We start from the raw sequence: 11,815 nt of genomic DNA, 5'->3' as shown, positions 1-11,815 counted from the left end.
TCTATCACCCTGAAGTGAAATGAGTCTTTGATACTGGACAGTTTTTGTTTTATTCTCATCTTAACACAGAGGGATGATAGTTCATATATGAGACTTCAACGGTCTTTTATTTTGCAACTGTACATCAGAATGTCGTGTTTTTTCTAAGTGACTAGATGGGGTGTCCTGCTATCACCCTGGAGTGAGATGAGTCTTTGATACTGGACAGTTTTTGTTTTATTCTCATATAAACACAGAGGCAGTGTTTCCAGGACTCTACCGTAATGCATAGGATATTCGCGCACCGTAATATCACGTGCGGGCTTGCTTGACTAGGTTTTCCCGAGTGGAGGCTGGCTTGACCGCAGTCAGTTCTCTCTCGCTTCTGGTCCATGCTCCACGCGCGTCGGCATGATGCTTTTATTTTGACAGGAGTGGCAGGACATTCAGAGCGAGCATTCCGACACTATTCTTAGATTTGTAGATACACAGAAACTTTGACACCAAAAAGAAAGGTACGTTGGGAAAAATATGTTTTCGGGTCTTTAGAACAGGGTAGGCTATAGCTGAGTGTTAATTTGTTTGTATTAGTTATAGACTCTTTGAATGTAGCTTTCAGCTCGCATTCGGTTGTCCTGCTGTGTGTGTTTGTAACGGACTGCACAGAAGCGGACACCCCCTGTGAGAGTCAGCTATAACAAAGTCAAAGTTTATTTTACATGCAACGTTTGCTCTCTGCGCACTCTGACTATAAGTTCATATTAAACTATAACTGTGTGAGTAATTGTGCTTTATCCACTAACGCTGCATGTGAATCCTGTCAGCCAGGAATATGATGCTCCTTGTTGTCGCCAAACTTGTGAAATACCTGGCCATTTCCCTTTGGCCAAATGATCTCACGTGGACCAAAATAGGATACGACGTGAATGCCTAAGTCCACTTTTTATTTCGACATATAGATAACAAAGCACTGATAAACACCTATGTATTATTATTGCTCATTTTGAATTGGCACACGAATAGAGACTAAGACAAATGGAGTCGTAAATATGTGACAGAAGTGATCCACAGATGGATCTGGTAAACAAAGTAACGTTAGGCTTGATCCCATTATCCCGTGCAGAGTGCTGGGGAGACAGCGTGAGGGGGAGTGTTCGGTTACAGCCATGAAGCTTGTGACCATTTTCTTGTGAGCCATGTAGGTGATCTTTAACCCAGATTCTTAAATAGTCTCGGTAATTTGGGTGGAGCAAGGCACGTGCGATAAAAGCGTCAATGGTTCTAGTCCCGGACTTTTAATATTTGAACGCAAATGCTTTATCAAAATGTTCTACCACGTCATTATGTGACCATCTTCTGAAGTTTCAAATTCACAATCTTTATCTTGATGACATGTTCTCATTGTTTGACTTTTTGGTTTCAATTATTTCATGTAACTCTAGAAATGGCCTAATTTCAGTGCTGCATTGTCTCTTGGAACAGGCATGGGAGAGAATGAGGAAGAGGAGAGCTGCAGCATCTACCCGGTTAGTCTCCTCAGCACCATCCATTACACTGTCTGAAAATACATATCCATAGCCCTGGCTTGTACCGAGCAAGGCATTCATTTATACTGGGGATGCCGAGAACTCTGAGGAGATGTCCCCACCACTTTTGGAAAGGGCCAATTTTGTCCTCACCACTTGCAAGAATTGTACAATTTGACAAAGGTTAATGTGCACAAGAGAACATGCCAATCTGGAGGACTGTTCTCACTTTGTGGGTGTATTTCTGGTAACCCAGTTGGTGTAGTTTGGACCTGCCACATGTTTTATATAAGTCATATTTGAATAGATAACGGTAAAGCAATTGTTGCTCCAGCTTTGCAGCAACGCAGCATAGTTACTGCACTAGTTATTGTAAGCATATTGTATGTATGATATAACAGTCGGCATATCATTCAGAGGTGTTTTTCCTAATGAAATACATGACACATTTAAAACAAGTATTCTGCTATGCTTTATGTATTTCACGTGATGGTTACGGCTCTGAAACTGAAATGATAAGGTTGTTGCCTTGTCATATTTTCAAATGAACGCTGCATCACAGCCTGACCTGCCTGCCGGTTTCTTCTCTCCGTGTTGTTCCTGTGCTTCATGTTTCAGAGCCTGCTGCTTCCACTCGGCAGTGAGATCAAGGCCAGGATGCAGCAGCTTGTGGAGGAAAGGATGGAGGCAAACATGGTAACCACCCACAGTTTGAATTGAAAGAATACCACTAAAGTGTGTGATGAAGTGCACTGGAAATGTAATGGCGACATATGAATGACTTCTGTTTTGCCTTTTATCACATAACATGTCGATGGGTAATATAAACAAGAGGGTCATCTCTTCTTTTAAATAACTGCAGATTGCTCATTTCAAACCTCTGTCTGTCTGTGTTGCAGTTGACGGCTGTGCTGATCGGAGCTGTGACGGTTGTTTCTGTCGTTGGACTTGTTGTGTTCCTTCTTTACAGAAGATACAAACTGTCGAGTCAGTGCCCTGCACACTGCACCCCCTGTTCGCTTTCACACTACATCTGTTTCTAAACTGTTTCAGGATGAGAAAAAGACCTGGTACACTGTTAATGCTTCAGAGACTGATTGTTACAATAGCAGAGATCTGTCAGGGTTCACAGTTTATACACGCATGCATTCCAACGGTTGGACCCGGTTACTGAAACGTGGCAGACGTTTGGTAGTGACCGTGCAGGTAGTTGATACAGAAAAAGTAGTTAGTGCATGCATTGTGTTATTTCAGGGCCCTGGCACTGCAGTGTGATTTAAGCAGGCAGCTAAACCGGTGTCAAGGGCACAGACAATCTGTAGATGGCCTCTTTACATTACATGACTTTACTAATGTTACGGCCTGATTGAAGATGCTTGCTGTGTTTCAGAGGAGCAGGCCGGCGTGCCACACTATCGCTTCAGGAAGAGAGACAAGGTGATGTTCTACGGCCGAAAGATCATGAGAAAGGTCAGTGCCTTTTTAAACATTGTTTAAAATGTAACATTTCTGCATTTAAATGTCTATAAACAACCAGACATGTCTTGTATATTTGGTTGAGTTGTGTTTTTGCATGATCCCAAATGTGCCTAACAATTTTCAGATTTTTTTTACGAAGCTAACAAAGCCATTCAACTTCTAATGTATTGTCGTCATTATCCCTTTTAAAATGGACTTTTTTCAAGTTTTAAGCCACTTTTTTACGGTATACTTTTTAGATCTTGGTGGTTCTTAAACCACTTATTTGTTAAGTATTAAAATAATCGGCCATCTCAAATTTAAGTCTGAGCTGAAAAAACGTGAGAAGCAATGAATGTGTTCACATGCTTTTTTACAATTCTTGAATCACCATGTCCGTTTGTTAAGAAGAGAGGAATGAATGCGAGCACGTCAAATCGACACACGTCTCCCTTTGCAGGTTCAGACGCTGTCTTCAGTCCCTTCTGGTTCAAACTCAGCTTCTCGCCAAAGAGTGAGAAAGAGGACCAAAGTCCTGTCGATCGCCCGCAAGTGAGTCCCGTTTTCAGCATGTTCTGAACACACGATAAGCTCCAGGGTTCAAAGGTCATTCATATCTTTGAAATAGTTGTTTGATCATCTTAACTCAAGGTCCAAGTAAGTGCCTTGAGTTAAGATTATTTGATCAATGAAGATAAGATGGTACAGAGAAAACACAGTCAGTGTCAGTCATCACTAATTGGATCTAATGTAGATGATGAATACAGAAACACAGTTATTCTAAATCCTTCCTTTAATAATCCAATAAACAACCATTCAGGATTTCCATTCAAACACTTAAATAAACAGACTTGCACTTATTAAACAGGAGGATGTGTAATATAAAATACCAGTGTGTTGAGAGAAGTTGAACAGGTGTGTGAAATGATCTCAGAATGATGGTTCAGAGTCTTGTCCTGCCAATCAGAGTAGTCCATTCTGTCAGTATGAAGGAATTCATTTGACATGTGTGTGTGTTGTTAGGATCCTGCGCATCGGGAAGGAGCCCCCCACCCTGCAGCCCAAGGAGCCCCCCCCCAATCTGCTGGAGGCTGACCTTACAGAGTTTGATGTCCAGAACTCCCATCTGCCCTCCGAGGTGCTGTACATGCTGAAAAATGTCAGGTAGGTGAAATTGAATGCTTTATTCCTTCTTTAATAAAAAAAAGGTATATCCATGTATCTTTCTTTATAAATATAACTAGGAATCAGACAGAACCCCACTACTGTAGCAAGCAGCAACATAAAACTGCAACAATGAGAAAAATAAATCTAACTAATACAGGGGTAGCCAACACGGTGCCCGCGGGCACTCAGTCGCCCGCAGGGGCAACGTGAGTCGTCCGCGGGGCATGTTCTAAAAATAGCTCGCCAAGCAAATCCAAAATGTATAAAATACACAAAACAAAAAAGGAAATGTAATTAAAAGAATCTACCCTATGCATAAACTAAACCTCAATCATTGTTTGTAGCCTTTATTTAACCGGGTGAAGCCCCTTGAGATTAAAAGATCTCTTCTTCAGGGTGACCTGCAGGACATTAGTTACACATGTAACATAAAAACAACAGAACAACAATAAGGATGACACACAACATAATGTACAGGGTACAGTTTACACAACTCTATTCACAATGACAGGTACCATGAGTATCAAACAGCATGGCACCCAGCCCAGTTTCAAAGTGATGCAGGGGAACCAAAGTGCTCAGTTTTAAACAGGTTTGCAGACTGTTCCAAGTTAGTGGAGCTGCACATCTAAAAGCTTTCTTCCCTAAGACAGTCCTAGCACTTGGCACATTTAATAAAACAACATCATGAGATCTCAGGCAATACGTACTTTCAATTCGTCGAGAGATCAGAGAGCAGATATAAAAAGGTAGTTTACCCAACATGACTTTATAGATGAACATGTACCAATGACTGAGCCTCCGTACAGTTAGTGAAGACAGACCTGCCTTCGCATACAGGGTACAGTGATGAGTCAGTGCTTTACAGTTAGTCACACATCTCAGAGCACTGTGATAGGTGGCATCTAATTTTTCCAGGCAATGTGCAGGTGCATTCATATAGACCAGATCCCCATAGTCCAGCACAGGTCAAAGGTCACAGAGCCTTTTCCTGGCTTCAAATGAGAAACAGGACTTGTTCCTGTAGAAGAAACCTAGCCTAACCCTCAGCTTTTTAAGCAGATTAGTGACCTGAAGTTTAAAAGTAAGACAATCATCAAGCCAGATACCAAGGTATTTGTAACAGGTAACAACTTCAAGTTTTGTTCCTTGCGTAGTTACAATATCTACAACAGGCTCTGGAGTCTTTTTAGCTTTAGAAAAGAGCATTACCTTGATTTTATCCACATTTAAAAGAAGCTTTAATTCAGAGAGCTGAGTCTGAATAATGTTACAAACAGCCTGTAATTTAACAACAGCCTCCTTAATGGAGGGACCTGCTCAGTACATCACAGTATCATCCGCATACAAATGTAAAGTAGCTTCATCCACATTTTCACCTAAACTGTTATGGAGTTATGGACTGTATATGGAGAATAAAAGTGGTCCTAAAACAGAACCTTGTGGTACACCATTATAAATGTTTAACCACTCAGAAGACAGTCCATCAAAGTGAACACATTGGGACCTTTCAGAGAGGTAGTTCACAAACCACCCCACTGCAAGGCTGGATAGGCCAATACTGGTTAGCCTCTGCTTTAAGATGCGATGATCAACGGTGTCAAACGCTTTGGAAAGGTCAATAAACAGAGCTGCACAACTCTGCTTATTATCTAAAATAGTAGTAATGTCATTTACCACTTTCATCGTGGCAGTGATGGTGCTGTGTTGCTTTCTGAAGCCTGACTGATGTTTAGACAGGATGTCATTTGTACATAAAAACTCCTTTACTTGTTCACTCACTAGGCGTTCAAGAACCTTAGCCAGAACTGACAATTTAGAGATTGGCCTATAGTTATTTAAAATAGTTGCCTCCCCTCCTTTCAGTAAAGGCAAGACATAAGCAGACTTCCATACTTTTGGAATTGTGTTTGAGCTGAGGGAGAGGTTAAAAAGAGAAGTAAGAGGTGGAGCAATAAAGTCTGCAGCTATCTTTAAAAAGAAAGGTTCTAAGTTGTCCGGGCCAGCCGGTTTCCTAGGATCTAGCTTAGATAAAGCTTCATGAACAACATCAACAGTAAAAGGAGTGAAACTGAAAGGGTTTTCCAGACCACGTTGTTCAGAGTCACGGACTGTAGTGTTCACAGAAGCAGAGTTAGTCACAGAATCAAACATAGAACCGCAGGACACAAAATGCTCATTAAAGCAATTTAGCATAGTAGCCCTGTCCGATATAGAGCCAGATGCTGTGGTGAGGCACGGAGGCAGCTCCTTACGGATCTCACCGGTGGATATCGATTTTATTGCTTTCCAAACTGACAAATAGTACTTCGACTTTGCACTTTTGACATTTGAAGTGAAGCTATTCCTTAGCTGCCTAAAACGCAGCCACTCTATCTCTGAGCCTGATTGCCTAGCCTTTGCCCAGGCCTTGTTTCTCTCATGAAGGAGACTGGACAGCTCAGCAGAAAACCAAGGATTGTCTCGTCCCTTTACTCTAAATGTACGCAGGGGTGCAGGTCTATCAATGATCTTCATAAAACCAAGATAAAAATAAGACCATGCGGTTTCCACATCAGCACACAGATCGATTTTACCCCAATCAAACCCAAACAGATCATGCACAAAACCCTGCTCAACAAAATGTTTTTTGTCTCTCTTAATGATAAACAACTCACCACCATGACCTGTTGACCCTTTGCCACTTCTATATTTATGGCTAAAAATTCAAATTGCTTACTGATCGATTTGGAAACTAATGTGGTTACACTGAACTTATTCTTAACATAAATGGCAACGCCACCACCTTTATTAGGCCGGTCGGTACGATACACATTAAAACCATTTAAGGCAATGTCAGAGGCCAAAATAGATTTGTTTAGCCATGTTTCTGATAAGACAATGACGTCAGCGTCAGTCGAGCTCGCCCAGATACGGACAAAATCTAGTTTACCTAACAGACTGCGCACATTCAAGTGGATGAAACCCAACCCAGACCTAGCTTTAAAATCAGCAGGAGTAGCGATCTGACTACTACTACTGGGCGGACTAGGGTTAGGTTGTACATTTCCTGACAGTAATAACAACAAAAAAACCAGGCATCTTTTCCTCTTAAGCGAGGAAACACATACATTGTCATCTAATTTAGAAACACCGGAAAAGTCTGCGAGAGTGTGATTAGAGCTTAAGAAGCAGTCCTGAAGAACCATCATCGCAGGAAAATAAAAAAGACAAACATATTTTGTCGAGCAGATTGACTTTGACAAGGCAACCGGTAATTGTTTGAGCAACACATCCGAACCTTTGCAGGGGATGCCCACTGCGGGTGGCAGAACAGACCTGAATCCATTAGTCTTCTCAGAATGACTAGAGATCTTCTCATAGTCCAAAACAGTTAACAGGCACAGCAGAATCCCGATATGGGCCATTTTCCCAGACCAGCACACAGTATCCGCGAATCATAGCGAACTCTATCTACTTACTACAACTCTATATCTATCTAACACCCCTCCTCCCCCCACCCCACCATGAATATCGAGAGAGAGAGAGAGAGAGACCACACTTTTATCTATTTAATATAGATAAAAGTAAGTCATTCCAATGTGTACTATAGGACAGTACAGTAACAGTTTAAAAGGTGAATGATTAGTAAAATATGTATAAATAGAAAGAAAGAATGCTAACTAGGTAACCTAAGATAAGAATAAACAAGTTTAAATGATTTGTTATTGGTTGTGATCATATTCTAAAGATGTTTGGATTATTGAAACGTATACAGCTCCCTTTCATAGAGTGTTGAGAGCTGTATCCATAAATTCATTTTGTGCTCAAAGTGACCAGATTGATGCATTTCACTTCAACATTTAAAAACAAATCTTCCCGGGGGTGCATGCCCCCGGACCCCCCCTAAAGGAGGTGAGGACCCCCCTGGAGGATGTGAGGCCCACCCCCAAATAAAGCAGGTTAAAATAATTAAATTGCAAACATTTTCTTTTAGTAAACACTAGGGCTGTGCATCTTCACTGGTCTCACGATTCGATTCGATTACGATTATCCTGTCAACGATTCGATTCGGTTCGATATCCCGGTGCATCACGGTGCATCACGATTCATACCAATGCGTTGCATCCTCAATTTTCTATATTACTGCACATGGCTTATTTTTCATCAACGCATACATGCAGTAAATACATATGAACTCTCTTTTTATTATTTAGAAAGTGCTTCAGAAATCAATAACATAAATGTCTTGACATTAATTTATAAACCATAATAAATGAATTGTATAGGTCTAGCCTCCGTGTGTGAAGTTGTTCCATCCTCAAAAACAAAAAGCTAATGCTTCTGCAGTCTAGCTGCAGCTTCTAGCCACGGTCTTCTGTTAAGAAAGGACACTGAATGTCCTGAATGTGGCCTCACACACAGGACCTGAGTCTGAACACAGCAGACAACAGGAGGATTTACAACAGCATATAACAACTAAAATACTGCATGTGGGTGCACACTCACATTCTCTGTTTTACTGTTGCATAAATCCCATGCATGTATGAGATTAAGTTAGCTTCATTATATCTCAGTGATTAAGTGAATAATAAAGTTTCTTTCGGGTCACTGTCAGCCTGTCAGTCATTATTTTCAGGGAGGGGGCGGGGCTTGGAGGAACGGAGAGGAGACGGTGATCGCGGAAGCTTTTTTCCTCCTGCCTTCACAAACTTTACACACGTATATATCGTCTGAAAATTGCTAGAGGACATTCATACTTTGCAATCCAAGACTTAATTAAATCCACCAAAAACCTGACATGATTGTAACGCGATTCTTTTTGAAAAACATAAATCCCTGTCTGTGTCTCTGAGCCGCAGCGACACGGAGTGATTCGGAGCGGGTCCTTCTGCTTTTGGTTCTGGACTGGTGTTCTTGTGTTGGTGGATAAAGCAGACTGCTCCGTGTTCGGTGTTGCTGTGCCACTGTCACGTCTGTTCCCTGATCTCTGCGTCACCGACCGATTTGATATTAAAGTGACAGAAAAAACGTTATAGTAAAGCCGCGGCCGGAAAATCAGGAAGCAACGTGACTACTCTATAACCGATTATCTTCCGTCACTGCATCGAGACCGAATCGTCCACGTCCGCATCGCAATGCATCGTAAAAACGATTATTTTCAACACCCCTAGTAAACACTGAAAACGGGTCCCACAGACCCAAACAGCACAAAGGTTAAAGGTAAGCATATAATAATGTTAAAATGTGCTAAATATATACACTGCAAAAAACAGAAAAAGAGGAGTAAAAGTAGCCCCCGACAGGCCTCATCCTAAAAAAGGTTGGTGACCCCTGAACTAATACAACACGACACAACCAACAAATAGATCAAAATAAGTATCTTGTTAATTTGGGATAAAAGTAAACAAGCTTTCTCTATCAGTCATAAACAGTGGACCGATGTGCATTCGTCTAACTACATGCCTTGTGAAAATACAACACTTTACTTTGGTAACTATTCATTAATGTCTTCCAGACATGATTCCCGGAAAGGATGACCACATTGAGTTTTATTTATCAAGAGCATTCTCTCTTTATTATATTGTTGTATGTTTTGATTTTAATTGAGTAAATGTCCCTTGCTAATAGACATGTGTCTCAATAAGAGTCTGGGTTGTACATGGACTTACACCAAAACAATCTAGATTGTCAAATTGCACTACTGGTTAAAGGAAAGGACAACTGTTATTCAAGCAAAACAGGCCAAACATTCTCTTTATAAGTTAAAGAGTCCTCTCCTGCTGATGTTCAGGTGTATATCAGTATGTAGCGTCTCTACTTTAAAGAGTCCTCTCCTGCTGATGTTCAGGTGTATATCAGTATGTAGCGTCTCTACTTTAAAGAGTCCTTTCCTGCTGATGTTCAGGTGTATATCAGTATGTAGCGTCTCTACTTTAAAGAGTCTTCTCCTGCTGATGTTCAGGTGTATATCAGTATGTAGTGTCTCTACTTTAAAGAGTCCTCTCCTGCTGATGTTCAGGTGTATATCAGCATGTAGCGTCTCTACTTTAAAGAGTCCTCTCCTGCTGATTGTTCAGGTGTATATCAGCATGTAGTGTCTCTACTTTAAAGAGTCCTCTCCTGCTGATGTTCAGGTGTATATCAGCATGTAGCGTCTCTACTTTAAAGAGTCCTCTCCTGCTGATTGTTCAGGTGTATATCAGCATGTAGTGTCTCTACTTTAAAGAGTCCTCTCCTGCTGATGTTCAGGTGTATATCATTATGTAGCGTCTCTACTTTAAAGAGTCCTCTCCTGCTGATGTTCAGGTGTATATCAGTATGTAGCGTCTCTGCTTTAAAGAGTCCTCTCCTGCTGATGGTCAGGTGTATATCAGTATGTAGTGTCTCTACTTTAAAGAGTCCTCTCCTGATGATGTTCAGGTGTATATCAGTATGTAGTGTCTCTACTTTAAAGAGTCCTCTCCTGCTGATGTTCAGGTGTATATCATTATGTAGCGTCTCTACTTTAAAGAGTCCTCTCCTGCTGATGTTCAGGTGTATATCAGTATGTAGCGTCTCTGCTTTAAAGAGTCCTCTCCTGATGATGTTCAGGTGTATATCAGTATGTAGTGTCTCTACTTTAAAGAGTCCTCTCCTGATGATGTTCAGGTGTATATCAGTATGTAGTGTCTCTACTTTAAAGAGTCCTCTCCTGCTGATATTCAGGTGTATATCAGTATGTAGTGTCTCTACTTTAAAGAGTCCTCTCCTGCTGATGTTCAGCTGTATATCAGTATGTAGTGTCTCTACTTTAAAGAGTCCTCTCCTGCTGATGTTCAGCTGTATATCAGTATGTAGTGTCTCTACTTTAAAGAGTCCTCTCCTGCTGATGTTCAGGTGTATATCAGTATGTAGTGTCTCTACTTTAAAGAGTCCTCTCCTGATGATGTTCAGGTGTATATCAGTATGTAGTGTCTCTACTTTAAAGAGTCCTCTCCTGCTGATGTTCAGGTGTATATCAGAATGTAGTGTCTCTACTTTAAAGGGTCCTCTCCTGCTGATGTTCAGCTGTATATCAGTATGTAGTGTCTCTACTTTAAAGAGTCCTCTCCTGCAGATGTTCAGCTGTATATCAGTATGTAGTGTCTCTACTTTAAAGAGTCCTCTCCTGCTGATGTGCAGGTGTATATCAGTATGTAGTGTCTCTACTTTAAAGAGTCCTCTCCTGCTGATGTTCAGCTGTATATCAGTATGTAGTGTCTCTACTTTAAAGAGTCCTCTCCTGCTGATGTTCAGCTGTATATCAGTATGTAGTGTCTCTACTTTAAAGAGTCCTCTCCTGCTGATGTTCAGCTGTATATCAGTATGTAGTGTCTCTACTTTAAAGAGTCCTCTCCTGCAGATGTTCAGCTGTATATCAGTATGTAGTGTCTCTATTTTAAAGAGTCCTCTCCTGCTGATGTTCAGGTGTATATCATTATGTAGCGTCTCTACTTTAAAGAGTCCTCTCCTGCTGATGTTCAGGTGTATATCAGTATGTAGTGTCTCTACTTTAAAGAGTCCTCTCCTGCTGATGGTCAGGTGTATATCAGTATGTAGTGTCTCTACTTTAAAGAGTCCTCTCCTGCTGATGTTCAGGTGTATATCAGTATGTAGTGTCTCTACTTTAAAGAGTCCTCTCCTGATGATGTTCAGGTGTATATCAGTATGTAGTGTCTCTACTT

General features: G+C 41.1%; 1 protein-coding gene across 2 annotated transcripts in view; it reads left to right on the top strand.

Annotated features, from left to right (window-relative positions):
* Positions 1-342: 342 nt before the first annotated feature.
* pnpla7b (patatin-like phospholipase domain containing 7b) overlaps positions 343-11,815 on the top strand; it is a 94,710-nt gene continuing 83,237 nt past the window's right edge. Inside the window, exons 1-7 of one of the 2 annotated variants that reach the window (XM_034090721.2) lie at positions 343-494; positions 1,462-1,505; positions 2,124-2,201; positions 2,405-2,492; positions 2,896-2,975; positions 3,424-3,515; positions 3,987-4,127. In XM_034090721.2, coding sequence (XP_033946612.1) covers positions 1,464-1,505; positions 2,124-2,201; positions 2,405-2,492; positions 2,896-2,975; positions 3,424-3,515; positions 3,987-4,127 — 521 coding nt within the window. In that variant the 5' untranslated portion in view covers positions 343-494; positions 1,462-1,463. Of the gene's footprint in view, positions 495-1,438; positions 1,506-2,123; positions 2,202-2,404; positions 2,493-2,895; positions 2,976-3,423; positions 3,516-3,986; positions 4,128-11,815 lie in introns of both variants that reach the window. The other variant, XM_034090722.2, reaches the window with a different exon arrangement.

Source organism: Pseudochaenichthys georgianus, chromosome 9 (assembly GCF_902827115.2).
Source record: "Pseudochaenichthys georgianus chromosome 9, fPseGeo1.2, whole genome shotgun sequence".
Taxonomy (NCBI): Eukaryota; Metazoa; Chordata; class Actinopteri; order Perciformes; family Channichthyidae; genus Pseudochaenichthys; species Pseudochaenichthys georgianus.
This window is presented reverse-complemented; position numbering and strand designations above follow the sequence as displayed.